The 14,256-nt window shown below is 38.1% G+C and overlaps 2 protein-coding genes across 2 annotated transcripts in view; both read right to left on the reverse strand.

Moving 5' to 3' along the window:
• Positions 1 to 820: 820 nt before the first annotated feature.
• Positions 821 to 4,651, reverse strand: LOC140225576 (zinc finger MYM-type protein 1-like). The gene has a single exon (XM_072304849.1). It carries the CDS (start codon positions 4,047 to 4,049, stop codon positions 1,521 to 1,523), a length of 2,529 nt encoding a protein of 842 aa, XP_072160950.1. The 5' UTR covers positions 4,050 to 4,651; the 3' UTR covers positions 821 to 1,520.
• Positions 4,652 to 4,865: 214 nt separating this feature from the next.
• ImpL2 (Ecdysone-inducible gene L2) overlaps positions 4,866 to 14,256 on the reverse strand; it is an 85,836-nt gene continuing 76,445 nt past the window's right edge. The window contains exon 7 of the mRNA XM_019053423.2: positions 4,866 to 5,356. Within this exon, the coding sequence (XP_018908968.1) occupies positions 5,352 to 5,356 (5 nt within the window). The 3' untranslated portion in view covers positions 4,866 to 5,351. The remainder of the gene's footprint in view (positions 5,357 to 14,256) is intronic.

Here is a 14,256-nt window from a genome sequence, read left to right on the forward strand (position 1 = left end):
CGTGCTCAAGCTAGGATTGTATTTAGCAAATGGACATTTTTATAGAAGAGTTTAAAATAAACAAGTGGAAAGAAATATAATTAAATAATTGGAGCTCAAATCAACAACAAACTTGAAGGCAGGCCCGCCACAAGGGGGGGGGGGGGGGGGATACTCCCCGGAGGGGGCCCGTGTAACCTGTGAAAAACCACTACGAATTCACATGCAACCCTTGTTTCGTAAAATAAAGTGAAAAATTTACCCTAAAAATTTCGCAAAAGGTGAATAGATTTTCAGAAACACGCTGGGGCACTGTAGAATTGTTCTTAAATTTTCAAAGAAGTATACTTCATGGAAAATTTCTATCTATTTTCAAGATTTTCAGTACAGAGGGATATTTTTAGTAACTGCGCTTCATTTTCTCCCGTCGTCAGATGCTAAGAGTCTCCAGTCTGGGCATCCTCGACTTCAATGGCTCATGGCTCAACTCCCTTGCCATTGACAAACGAGGGGGGAGTCCAGGGAGACCTGGCCCTCATAGAACTGAAAATAGTATCATATGCCCCCCCCCAAAAAAAAAAAAAAAATAAATAAAAATTTTCCAGATGTTTTGAATGCAACAATTCGCAAGTATTTTGTGCTGAAAGTTTAAAAAAAAAAAAAAACATAATTAATTATTTCGCAGATATTGATGGAAAAATTCTTTATGGAAGCTTCAAAATGCGTCCGATTAGTCGTATAAATTCTAAAATTTCTCGTGGGATGCCCCTCGGACCCCCCCTTCCCCACTCCGTGTTTGGGGCCCGGACAGGCCCCCCACATCCATCGGTGGGCCCCGGGGTCGGATGAGTCAGCGGGCCCCCTTTTCGTAAACTATCTAAGGGGGGTCTGGGGGGGCCGCCCCCCAGCAGGAGGGGGGTGGGGGGGCCACCCCCGAAATTTTTTTGAAATTTTGCTTCCAATCCGAGCAATTTCATGCTATTTCCGCACTTCTTCAGATTAGTTTATGCAAGATTTTTCCCCTTTCAAAATCTCAGAATTATTGCAGTTGTTTGAAAATTTGTAATGAACCGTTATGAAAAAAACAACATTCGACGTATAATTTTTTTTTTTTTAACATAGAAAAAAAAAATCATTTCAAATTTAAAAGGTTTATGCCTGAAGTGAACTATTGAATAAGTTCTGACGTGTGTAAAATTTTACCTTTGATGAAAGAGAAAGGAAAATAGAAGGAGATAAAAACATATTAAAAATTCAGCTTATTGCACACAAAAAAATATACATCTGAAATTAGACGGGGACAACGTTTTGGCAAAGGATATTCTCTGCATGCTCGCGATTGCTAATCTAAACCTTTATGCTCCTCAAAAACGAACCTAAAGGAAAACATACATAATGTGCAGGAGAAAAACCGCAAATTAAATTTTTTGAAAGTTCTTGCTAATCTCCTGACTCCTGAGAAAATATGAGGTTTGAAAACAGAGAAAGACAGTACTTAAGAAGAAACTGAAAATATGTAGACTCACGTGGAAATCATGGAATCAAAATATTTTTTTTCGGGCTTTCATGCTGGAGAAGGCCTGAATGACGTCCGAAAAATCCAATGTTGATGCTAGCCTGTGCTCGATGTAAAGCAGCGCTAATGAATTTAAACGATCCTGTCCTGTGCTAGCTCTTTGCCATGTTTTGAGAGTATTACTAAGTCTACTGAAAGCTCGTTCTCCGGAAGCGACGGTGACGGGAAGTGTCAAAAAAATTCGAATGGCAATCGTTACATTTACGAAAATCGATTCCAGCTTTTTTTCATATATTAAATTGAGAAGATCGAGTGGACTAATTTCACTTTTGGAGCCGAATACTGAGACGGAAACATGTTTTAAATGAACGATTTCATCGCGTAAGTTTGGAGATAAATCGCTTGGGTACTTGGCTGCGAGATTTTGTGATTTGAGCCTCAACTCGTCGTCGTCTAAAGAGAGATACTTCAAAATAGGAGTAAAAAGTTCAACAATTTCATTTACTGCTCCAAATCTGCTCCTAAGATCTTGTAAAATGAAGTCTAACACCGGGAAAAAGACATCCCTACGAAAAATGGCCAATGGTTCTTCTCCACTTTCACTTGAAAGGCGACCTCTTTTTTCAACAAAAGATGTCGAAATGCCAAGTTGCTCAGCGACTAAGCGTGCTTCTTCCAGAATTTGATCCCACGCGTCACGTAGCCGTTGAATATCATTGATCAAATCTTGAATTAATTTAATTTCAATGTCAAGAGAAATTCCTTGAGACTGGATGATGACGTTTTTTTCATCTATCATGGCCAAAATTTTTTGCCAAAACACTGTCATAATAAGTCCTTCAAAAGATGAGAAGTAATTTTTGAGGCCAACAGCCATACTGTAAGATTTGAGTGGGAGATCCGTAAGCAAAAGGCGATCCAAAGCTTTAAGCACACCTGGATAATGTCTTGCTAAGGGAACAACAGCCTCTTTTCGCTCCGACCATCTAGTTTCCGGCATTCTCTTTAGCGATAAAGGGATCTCTTCCAGTAAAATTTCCCACCTAGAGGGACTTCCGGAAAAAACAACGTATAAACATTCCAAATTTCCAAAATACTTCAAAACTTCTGGACACAATTTTGCTGCATTGAGACCGCTACGGTTTAATGAATGTGCTCCGCATGGCGAAAACAATGCGAGTTCATTCTTTTCCAAAATTCTAGCCTGCACTCCTTTAATTTTGCCACTCATGTTAGAGCCACCATCGTAGCCTTGCGCACGGCAATCCTCTAAAGGAATTTTTAGTTCCTCAAGCGCAGACAAAATTTTAAGGGTGATATCTTCACCTTTCTTGTCATTGAAATCAATAAACTTCAGGAAACGTTCACAAACTTCAAACTTTTCCGTGCATCCGTTTTTAAACACGTACCTCAAAATAAGAACATTTTGTTCTATTTTGGAAATATCAGGAGTCGCATCAGCAATAATTCCATAATAAATCGTTTTCAGCCTTTCATCCAGAATGGCTTCTAGAACTTTATCCCCACAAAGAGAAATAAACTCATTTTGGCTTTTCCATGACAAGTAATGTGCTTGGCCTTGCATGTTGCCACCATCCAGTTGTTTGGCTTTAATTTTGGCCAGATGCTCACGAATGACCTCATCGTATTTCCCCATCAGCTCCAAAGTGCCGAGAAAATTTCCATTGTGCACATCCCCAATTAATGTACTATCACCTTGAAACGGCAATCCTCTGGAGGCCAGAAAAAGTGTCACATCCAAAATTCTTCGTAAAATTGCTTTCCATTTTTCCGCTTCACACTTTTCCTGTTTCCTCAATTCTGAGTCAAGTCCTTTACCACTTAAAGAGCATTTCAGGGATTTCCACTCTGTGTAACAGTTTCTGTGCTCAGATGTGCTTTCGTGGGAGGGTAAGCGATCGTATAATTTTTTCCAGAGAGTTTTCTCGGGACAGAATCCTTTTCGTTTTGCTAGATCACTGCGATTAGCGGATGATCTACACTTATGCTCGAACAAGATGCATGGCATGCAATGTAGTGTTTTTTCAGAGGCACTCCAGATTAGCCAATCGCGAGGATATTTCTCCCTTTCGTTATTGGATTTGGAGTAAAGGAAAAACTCCGTGAAAGATTGGCCATTCGTGTCTTTTGGAAACAGTCTCGACTGTGTGATAAAGTCATCAAATGCGGGAGCACAACGAACAATTTCAACTCGATTAGCGTCTTCGATGGTTTTTGGCCACTTTTGTGGATCTCTAAGGTCACTCACATTAGGACCGACATTTTCGTTTTCAAACCTTTGCACCAGATCACTGATTTCACTATCACATTCGCGAACTTCACCGTCAGTAAAATCAAAGTCACTTGAGTGCGGCTCAGCACTTTTTACGTCGGGAATGGGACCTGATGCTGCTGAACTCGTACACGGCGCGAGAGTTTGAGTCTCATCCAGCTCGGACTTTTTAAAAAACTTGGTGATGTTCTGACGACCTTTTGCATCGGCAGCGTCTCTCTCCGCTCTTTCTCTCCGTTTAGTAGCTCCTGACTTCGACATCACAAAATTTTAATACAAACGAACAGAAAAGAACAATAAACGAACAAACGCTCCGTCAATCGACTTAAATTCGCGGCTGCTCATGCCCACGATTGCAAGAGTCAGGACAATACTGAATGAGAAAGAGATCAGAAATTAGAACTAGAGAGTAAAAGGACATAGAAAAATGGAGAGGGAAGCTGATAAAAAGGAGTCAAATGTACTTAGAGCTATCATGAAAATTTTGCAAGCCTAAGAGTAATATTTCTGTGTCCTGGACAGGATATTGACTCATGGAGTAATTTGATAATCTGGCGCCACCCTCACCAATGACGACGATAAGAGGTGCTAGAAGTTCTGCTGAAGCTATTTAAGAATGTGGTTTCGGGTGTCCAGCGTCCAGCTGCTGGCCACGCAAACATTGATAAGAGGAGTCTTCTATCCCAGGGGCCGACCGAAGCCTGTCTGGGCCTCGAGCAAAATCTCAATCAACAAAATTATTTTACTTTTGCCGGCAGATTGGCAGTACAAATGGAAACTTTTGTGCCTCTGGGGGGCCCTATCGGGCCCCCCCAGGCCCCGGGCCCCGGGGCTGGAGTCCCGGCAACCCCCCCCATGTGGGGGCCCTGGGCCCGGACCTTAAAACTGGTACCAGGGCCCGAGATGGGATGTGGCGGGCCTGCTTGAAGGTACCAAAAAAGCACTCAATATTTTCTGGCTACGAGGCACTGAAAGAGAACTGTAAAAATGCTTAATTTTTGCCAGCCAGTTTTAGTAGACACCCCTGCTTTTATAAATTTTAATAGAGGATGATGGGTAAAGAAATAAAAAGACCAGTTTTAAATTTCAATAGTTTATCAATATAATAATAAAACACTTTCTTTCAAATCAAATGGAAAAATAAGTAAGTCAAATATATTTTTTCCTTAAAAAAATACACCAATAATTTACTTAACTCTATAACGAAACTACACGTTTTCGAAAGAATAAAAAAATAAATCACAATAGTTATACTCTGCTTTACCTGCTTTAAACAATGTGGGAAAAGAAACGAATCCAGTGAATGAACAATCAAACGAAACTGAAACGGTTTTACGAAATTATTTGTTTACAAATAGCACTATAAGTAGGTACGGCTTGCGATTCCATAAATTAATGAGAGTCCTGTTTTTTTTTCTTTATTTCTATTATTTTAAAAACCTACTTCGTAACTTTTTTCGTCTAATTTTTCAAATCAGATCAGTTGTGGAAAGCAAAATCCTTCCTCTTACCTGCTCTCGTTGAACGATGAAGTTTCGATGATGGTGGTTTGATGTGCGATTTTCACTCTAAAAAAAAACAGAAATAAATCAAACCATTAATAGTTTGTCGTAAATTTGTTTACACCCTCAGGGTTATATTCATCGTCCCCCTTCAGCTTCTCCTCAAGAAAATCCAAAATCAGCGGTGAAACTCCCAAACCAGTTTTCCGTTTGCGCTGTTTAAAAATATCAGCTCCTTACATCGTTGCCAGATTGTGCTGAAAAGTCAGCACATTTTCGCATATAACTCAATGTTATACATACATGTTATTTCGCACAATCTGGCAACTCTATGGTTATTTAAAAGTCGAGAAAAAAATTAACATCATTCCATAGATTTTACTTCGCTTGGAAAGCGCAAAAACCGAGGAAAAACGTTGAGTAACTTTCCATTTAAAAAATTAGGATGACAAGGAATCTGCAGCGTCGCAAACCGAGCTGCGTGGTGCAAGTTTAAGTTTCACCATGGATATGGTTTGTATTATGACCAAGGTGACGTCTGCATCCAAGCAGCTTGAAATAGATAATCATTATAAACCTCCTGTAAAATTTAACAAAATAACGCATTTAGGTACTCCGAAAATAGATCCTTGCAAGAGATATTATGATTTGACACTAAGGGCAGATTCTATGATTTCGACTAACTTTATTAAGTTAACTAAAAAGAGACTTGTGTAAAAAGATTAAAAATTTGAATAATTTGTCAGTCGTATTTTACATATTTTGCAGTTGCAAATCATTGTAATCCCTGAAACTGATTTATTTCTAAAGTATACTGTTAAATTTTAGTCAAGCTTCTTTAAAATTGTCCTTTCATGATGTTATTTTACAAGGCGAAGGTGCCCTGGTACCTAATCACAATGTAAACCATATTGGGTCTTCTCAGGGAAAAGGAGGTGTTGAGGAACAACCATGAATACCCACGGCCCTTAAGTTAAATCGTCTAAATCTAATCGTCTTTATGTACACTGCTACTTTTTTTACAATGGCCAATCATTGTGACCGTAGTTTCGCAGTTGAGGTGTCGACTTTTTCATGATATATGCGCTTGGATAACGGTGTCCTTAAACCTCCCTGAATCACAATGTAAACAGTACGGGGCCTCCCTAAGGAAAGGAGCTGTCTCCCAAGTAGCATTTTTCAACGGAAAAATCGCGATTTGTTGCGATTTTGTCGGCGATAAAATCGCTAAGATCATCAACACCTAAGCGATTATCCTCGATCTTGTTGCAATAAAATCGCGATTTTATCGCCCGGCAATTTATCGCGATATTATCGCAACAAAAATCGCGATATATAGCGATTCAATCTCGATTTTATCGACGAAAATTGATCGCGATTTTATCGAACAAAAAATTGCGACGCATAGCGATTTAATTGCCATGAACTGCAATTTTTTCTTCGATAATATTGCGAGAAATTTGCCACCGATATAATAGCGAAAATCAACCGATAAAATCGCTATTTATCGCGATCACTGCTACTAGGGCTATGAAACGACTATGAATACGGCCCTTTATCGTGATACTCGTAATACTTTGTAAGTGATTGCTGGAGGCGCGTGAAGCATACTCCCCCGGTTGCAGGCGTTTTTTAAGTCGCGCATCTTTCACTATGAGTGAAGCCTCTTACATACGATTTTCACCGATGGTATAGCGACGATCTGCCGTCCACACACGCGTGAGGTGGCTATTCTCCGAGGCACAACAATCAAAGTGTACTGCAGTGGCGTGGCGTGAATAATCGATTATCGATATCTCGCCATTTGAAACTATAGTAAAGAATCGATTACTAAGGTGTTCGCTGCGAACACCCTGATAATCGATCTTTTTTCATAGGTTTAAATGGCATAACAATCGATATATCGCAATTCACGCCACGCCACTGGTGTACTGACTGGCCGTAGTGTCACGAGAGCAGCAGATATGTTATCAAACGCGCAACTTTGTTTTACTTATGATGATGAAACAATCGCTCAAAATGGTTGCAGAACGGAAATTTTACTGCGTACATAGCTCGGGGCCCCTCTGCTCGAGACGTTGTTTCTAAGAAGAAGAAAAAAATTCTACCGTCTGGGATACTGCGCAGAAAGCTTTTACGTCGAAGCAGCGTTGACTGATTTTTGAAAAATTGGCATTTTTATCAGCGATCGGATATTACCCTCTACGAACAGTGCCCGGTTTTAATTTCAGGCACCTTAAATTTAAAATGAGGGGCTCTTAAAATTAAAAGAGGTGCGCTTTTCACGTTTCAAAATTACATAGAGCTTTATGGCGGGATAAAGGGAGAACTCACGTTTTGATACTTGAAATTTGATTTTAGTGGCGAATTTTTCATAGATTATATTTTAACACGACTCTCAGTCGAAATTATTACCTAATATCTCAATTTTTTTCAAAATTTGCGCTTAATCGCCTTGCCCCTCAAGCCTCTCCACTGATTTAACATGCCCTATTTACATCGTTAACAAATCCAAAGAATCGTTATTGAAGGCTGAAATAGAACACGTTAAAAACAGACATTTTCACCATTTTTCATCAAAATTTGAGTACTGTTAGTACAAATCTTGTCTGAAAATGATGAAAGAACCAGAAAATTTGTGAGATCAAGAATGTCAATACGTTTATAAACGTAAGCCACCGATGTTAATTGCCGCCAGTGGCGTGGCGTGAATTGCGATATATCGATTGTTATGCCATTTAAACCTATGGTAAAGAATCGATTATTAAGGTGTTCGCTGCGAACACTCTGTCTATCGATCCTTTTCTGTAGGTTTAAATGGCATAACAATCGATATATCGCAGAGCACTGGTGCACCATCTTAGAGTGCATTTCTTAGGGATTCGTGTGAAAATAAAGTTCTTTGTCGAAAAACCTCGCCCAATTTTAAACTCGCAAGTAAGATCAATGCTGGACCGCCGCTTTTCCTGAAGAAGAACCACTTGATAATCATATTAATATATTAGTGAAGGGTCCAACAAAATATTTGAAATTTGTTTTCTGGATGATCTTCCTCCCAAAGAAATGGGCTGACGTTGAAAATAACCTAAACTCGTCAAAGGCCAACCACTACCCAGGCTGAAAATCCGAAAAGCAATTCCGATCTCGTCGAGCAAAATATCCAGGAAATGAAACGCTTATTGATTTTCGCAAAGAACTTTTACAGTAGTTGGCAATGTTGTGTCTTGGCAAAAGAACTGATCAAACAAAATAAAGAAAACTGATAAGCTATTCAAGGAGTTTAATTTTAGTTGAAATGCGCGGTAAGCGAAAAAATTCCCGCACGTGTCAGCAACATTTTCGGTCGTTCAAAGAATATTATAATTAAAACGCACCCACTCTGTAGAAAGAAAGTAGATAATTTCACGAGATAGCTGAGACCGAGGTTCGCGTCATCGTATCAAAAATACAGACAACTCCTCTTAAGTTTCTCCTTTACCTGGGCTTACCTCAGTCAAAAGAATCATGATTGTGTCGTTTCGATAGACAATAGTGTTGAACTCTGTGAGAAAAGGTACCTTTATTACCTTTTATTCAAAAATCATTCATTATGGAGATACAAAAGTAAGGTGATTGCATGATCAGAATGAGTTGATAATCGATTAACCATGCAGTTACCTAATAATTCCTGATTTTTTAGCAATCCATGAGAGCCTTCGTCTTGTGTTATATAATGAAGTGCAAAGTTTAATCATGAAATAGTTTTAAATGACTTTGAAAGCACGTTCCGAGGGAATTCATTATGTCTTTTAGATCATAATTCCCAGACTATCCATATTTTCAGTCATTTCAAACTGATTACTTATGTTTCATTATCAAATTTTGCATTTATGAACTGACGCAAACAGTGGCCACAAAGGAATGCTATATTTTTTAGCAAAGATGTAAGGATGTCCTGAAATTTAAAAATTTTAAATGTATCGAAGTGCCACCGAAATTCCGAATTGAAAAACGCTTTAGATTTACCGTAAAGGTCTGTAGCAACGTAATGATTTCCCATTTTGTGCGCAATCGATACAACACGCTCCTACACCGTTGTATGGATTTTAAAATGATGCAACTATTCGGCCTCTGAGGCCACGCTAGGAAGTATCTTTTCCCATTGAAGGCGTTTCAGAAGCATCAGAACTGCTTTATTCACTATTCTACGTTGCTACACCGTTGATAGGGTTTCTAAATGATGCAAATATTCGGCCTCAGAGGCCACGCTAGGAAGTATCTTTTCCCATTGAAGGCGTTTTTTAAGTATCGGCACTGCCCGTCAAATAATCATCAAAGGCAACTGCTTTATTCACTACTCTGGAAAAAAAACACATTGGATCTAGAGTCCAGACTCTTGAAAACCTTGACAAGAAAAATACTCTTGATTCAATCAGATTTTTGCTTAGATCAAAAGGATATCCGCTCAAATTAAGAGGCTTGGTTCTTGATTTAAGCAAAAATCCGATTGAACCAAGAGCATTTTTTCTTGTCGATGTTTTTAAGAGTCTGGACTCTAGATCCAATGTTTTTTTTTTTCTAGTGTCTCCATTCTGCATTGCTAAGGAAAAACGCCGTATGAACCTTCAGGCTTTGCAAATTTTTTTGGACAAAATACAAATTCATTAGAAAAGTTGTGCATATTTTTCTCCCAATTTTTCAGACAAATTTTTTCGTAATTTCATCTAAAATATCTGAAAATTCCAAGGCAAAATATGCCTAACTTTGTTCCAATATAAATTTTTCAACACTGAAAAGTTGGCAATATTTGCGTGTGCGCACAGCATTTTTCCTTGGCGCAGCCACATTGCAATGTTTCAAAATTTTAGCTCTGATCATATTTTTTCCAGCAAAAAGAGTGTTTTTTTCCAGTGTAGTCTACGCTGCTACACTGTTGATCGGGTTCTTTTAGTGTATTTTCCAATGGAAATATTAAATGATGCAACTATTTTAGCCTTTAAGACCACGCTCTGCGCAGCAACGTCTTCAAATATGTCTCTTGTCAGGAAGAGACGCCAACAAGAGCGCGTTCTTTTCGGAGAAACACACAAGACACTACACTCATTTACATCGCTCCACCCTCTATGTGGCTCTTGATTCAATCGGACTCTTTGCTTTCAAGCTCTTCGATTCAAGGAAAAGTTGGATTGAATTAAAAGTATTTTTTCTTGTCGAAGTTATTAAGAGTCTGGACTCCAGATCCAAGCGACTTTTTTTCCAGTGCACTTTGCAGATAGGCGGCACTGGGCCTTGCCCATATCGATACGTTGTTTCTGAACTGAGCCAGAAATTATGTGGTTTCGAATCGAAAAATGAAGTCCAGTTAGAGAAAATACATGTGGCATGACTTTTATTGATTGAGCCAGAAACAGTAGTTCCTTATTGCAAAATGTAGTCCAGTCTACAGTTCCCGGGAGAGGTGAAAATGCGCTTTCCAATTTTCCGCTGCGAAAAGGCGCCGAGTATTTCCTGCAGATAATAGCTTTGAAGATACCGCGCTCTTCGGAAGGTTATTCTTGGTGGTATCGTAAACGCCTCCTCGAAAGCCATCGAATTGAATTTCGCTCAACCGGGATATGTAACGATGAGCCCCACTAAAAATAAACCCGGTTCCACATCTGGAACGATGTCCCTTCACGTCTCGAATTCATTTGTAATTTAAATGCTTCCATTCATTCCGGTTCACGTGCAGCGTTTGAACTCTGATATTTGCTCCAGTAGCGAGGCTCAGAAAGCGACTACCCAAGAAGCATTTCTCAACGAAAAAATCACTATATCGACGGTGAAATTCGGCAATCACATAACTTGGTTTGCGACGTCGCAGACTTCCTGTCATACTTTATTTTTTAAATGGAAAACTACTCAACGGCAATTCTTTAAAACTGTCATGATTTTTCTTCTCAATGCGAAGAAAATTCTGCAAAAACTTCAAGAAATAATATCAATTTGTTCTCCTTTGAGAAAATGACGTAGAGGCGGAGATTTTCAGACACCGCAAACGAGTTATGTGATTGCCGACTTTCACCGTCGATATATGTATGTATGTCACAGGCAAATAGTGGAATCAGGCGTTTTGTCAAATGCCTATGCAGATATTCAAATTATAATGGGCTACAAAATTTTGTGAATTTTTTGCGAAGAACTCACGATTTTTCACTATTTTTGAAAAAGTAATTCATCAAACCTATATACGAACTCTTTTTGCCTCTTCCTCTTCAATTGCTTCTCATATTTTTAAATGTTGAAATTCCAAAAATTCTGTATTTTACGGAATGCTGAAAATTTCAAGATCAGTGGCGCTTCAGGAGATAAACATTTTTTAAATGACTATTGTGTGTGCAAATTTTTATTGAAAACTTTTTCTTTGCTGAAGTAATGAATTATTTTGTCTGAAATTAGGAAAATAATCAGAATTTCAATCTAAGTTAGAATATTTGACTATTTGCCTAGGAATTTGACAAAATGCTTGATTTTACTATTTGCATGCGACATATATATTGCGATTTTATCGGCGATAAAATCGTCAAGATAATCAACATCTGAGCGATTATCCTCAATCTTATCGCGATAAAATCGCGATTTTATCGCCCGAAAATATATCGCGATATTTCCGAAATAAAAATCGCAATAATTGGCGGTTTAATCTCGATTTTATCCGCGAAAATTGATCACGATTTTATCGAACCAAAAACTGCGATGTGTAGCGATTTAATCGCCATGTATCGCAATTTTTAATGCGATAATATCTGGATATATTGTCACCAATATAATCGCGATAACCAACCGATAAAATTGCTATTTATCGCGATCACTGCTACTTGGGTATCGATACCATCTCGTTTGAAGCTATGGTAAAGAATCGATTGATATGGTGTTCATTGCGAACGCCCTGATAATCGATCCTTTTCTTCGGGTATGAGTGGCAGATTAATCGATTCATCGCAAAGCACACCACGCCACTGGTTTGCTCGTCGGAGTCGCGAGATTTTTGGAGGAATAATTGGACGTATTTCAGTCAAACGGAACTATGTGCATTATGACGTGAGCCGTGTTATGCATTTATTCTTATGGATCGCAGGGCTCATGTCTTAATGCACATAGTTCCGTTTGATAGAAATACGTCCAATTTAAGAATATTTTGACTCACATTTCGTCACTCTCTGCCATAAGGGCGTACCTCGACAATTTTTAACTCTCGAGAAATTTTACACAGGAATTTGTATTTAAGGTAATCTGATGGACGCTGTATTTTATGGTCAGGACGACATGCGACATATCGCATCGATTAGTTCCATTTTTCCCCTGGTAAAAATTGGCGATAAGAGCTCCGTTTCAAAATACCATAGGAATTCTTATATCCGGCTAAAGAATGCTACAGAAAATCAAATAGCTGGCTGTAGAATGCGGAGAAAATCATACGGCCGGGCTATACGAAGCGATAAAAAATTATGCAGCCGGGCTATAGTTCCTACGGCCGGGGTTTACACTTTATCGCCTGGCTGTTGCTTTTTCGCCATCGATTATAAAAGGCTATAAGAAATTGTGTAGAAATTCGTGTGCTTTGGGAATCATTAAGTTTGATACGGAACCACCTTAATACCCCCTACAAAACACACGTTATATTTTCCTTTAATACATATTTTTTTTCATCAATTTAAACGAGAACTAGGGGCTTATGGGGCTGCTTCGCAGCCCCTTATTTTTCCTGTACACTTTTCACTTTCACATGTTTTTTTTTTTTTATTTATTTATTTTCATTTAATTTTCTGTTTTGTCTTTGAATCGAGTCTAATTATTTCTTTGAGAGAATAAATATAACAAATGTTTTCAAAAATTGTAATTTTATTTAGTAAACTTTAAACTAAAATTTTGTTTTAATCTTCATACAAAATTATTTTTTAGGTTTTACATTTGTTTTCAAACTAATTTTAAAGAAGATCTTTTTTTAATTTTTAAATACTTTGCTTTTTTTTCGATTAAATTGTTGATTCTTCTTTTGCCATTTCTGTCCTGCTTTTCTTCCTATATTTCCTACAACTTTGCTCTTCTTCTTTCGTCCTTTTGTCTTTTCTTTTTTTGCTTCTTCTTTTTCTTCTTCAGTAGCTGTTCCTTCTGGTTCTTCTTCTTTTTCTGCTCCTGTTTTAACTTCATCTAATTTTTCCGCTTTTCTTCTTCGTTTTTTCCATGTTCAGTCTGCTTTCTGGTTTCCGTATTTGCTGGTATGTTATCTTTTTCTTGTTTCGTTATCTTACTATTCCACATATAAGTCAGTTGTGTTTATTACCCGTGTATGTTCCTAGCTTAACTTGTTTGATAAAAATGGTTTTTCCCAAGTCTTCGTGTGCATCCGGAATGCAGCTGCATTCCCGATGCGTTAAGGGGTGGGCAGGAGGGAGGGACGGACTGAGAAACTGAAAAAAGTACGTTACGTAACGGTAAATATTAAATAAACTTACCTATATATGGATCCTTGAACTTTAAAGCAATAAGGTCCACCACCCGGAATATCAATTCGATTTGCAGAGAAAGAGGCAAAAGCAACAGCACTATTATAATTTCTGATATGCTTTATGAAATTTGGAGAATATAAAAATAATGATTTCAAATCGGTATTTGTCCGAATACTCGGTAAAGAAATTAAGCCATTTTGGAATCAGTTATTAAAATGACCATTGGACATTTCACCCTGAAAATGGCGAGCATCACAATAATGACAAATTATATTCATTGAACCGACTGAAAATTTGGTAACAAAATTTTCATCAAAGTTCTGATCATCAATTTTATACTTCCGAAATGAAGAAATGAAACTTTGATTTTCTATACTAATAACAGAGTTAAGTTCTTGCTTCACTAAACGAACATGCAAAGAATTCTGGAAAACGCGACCACGTTTTGGAGGACGACCGCCTCGGTCATTGAAAATTTCACTCATAACAACTGTTAAA

This window comes from Bemisia tabaci, chromosome 10, assembly GCF_918797505.1.
Source record: "Bemisia tabaci chromosome 10, PGI_BMITA_v3".
NCBI lineage: Eukaryota > Metazoa > Arthropoda > Insecta > Hemiptera > Aleyrodidae > Bemisia > Bemisia tabaci.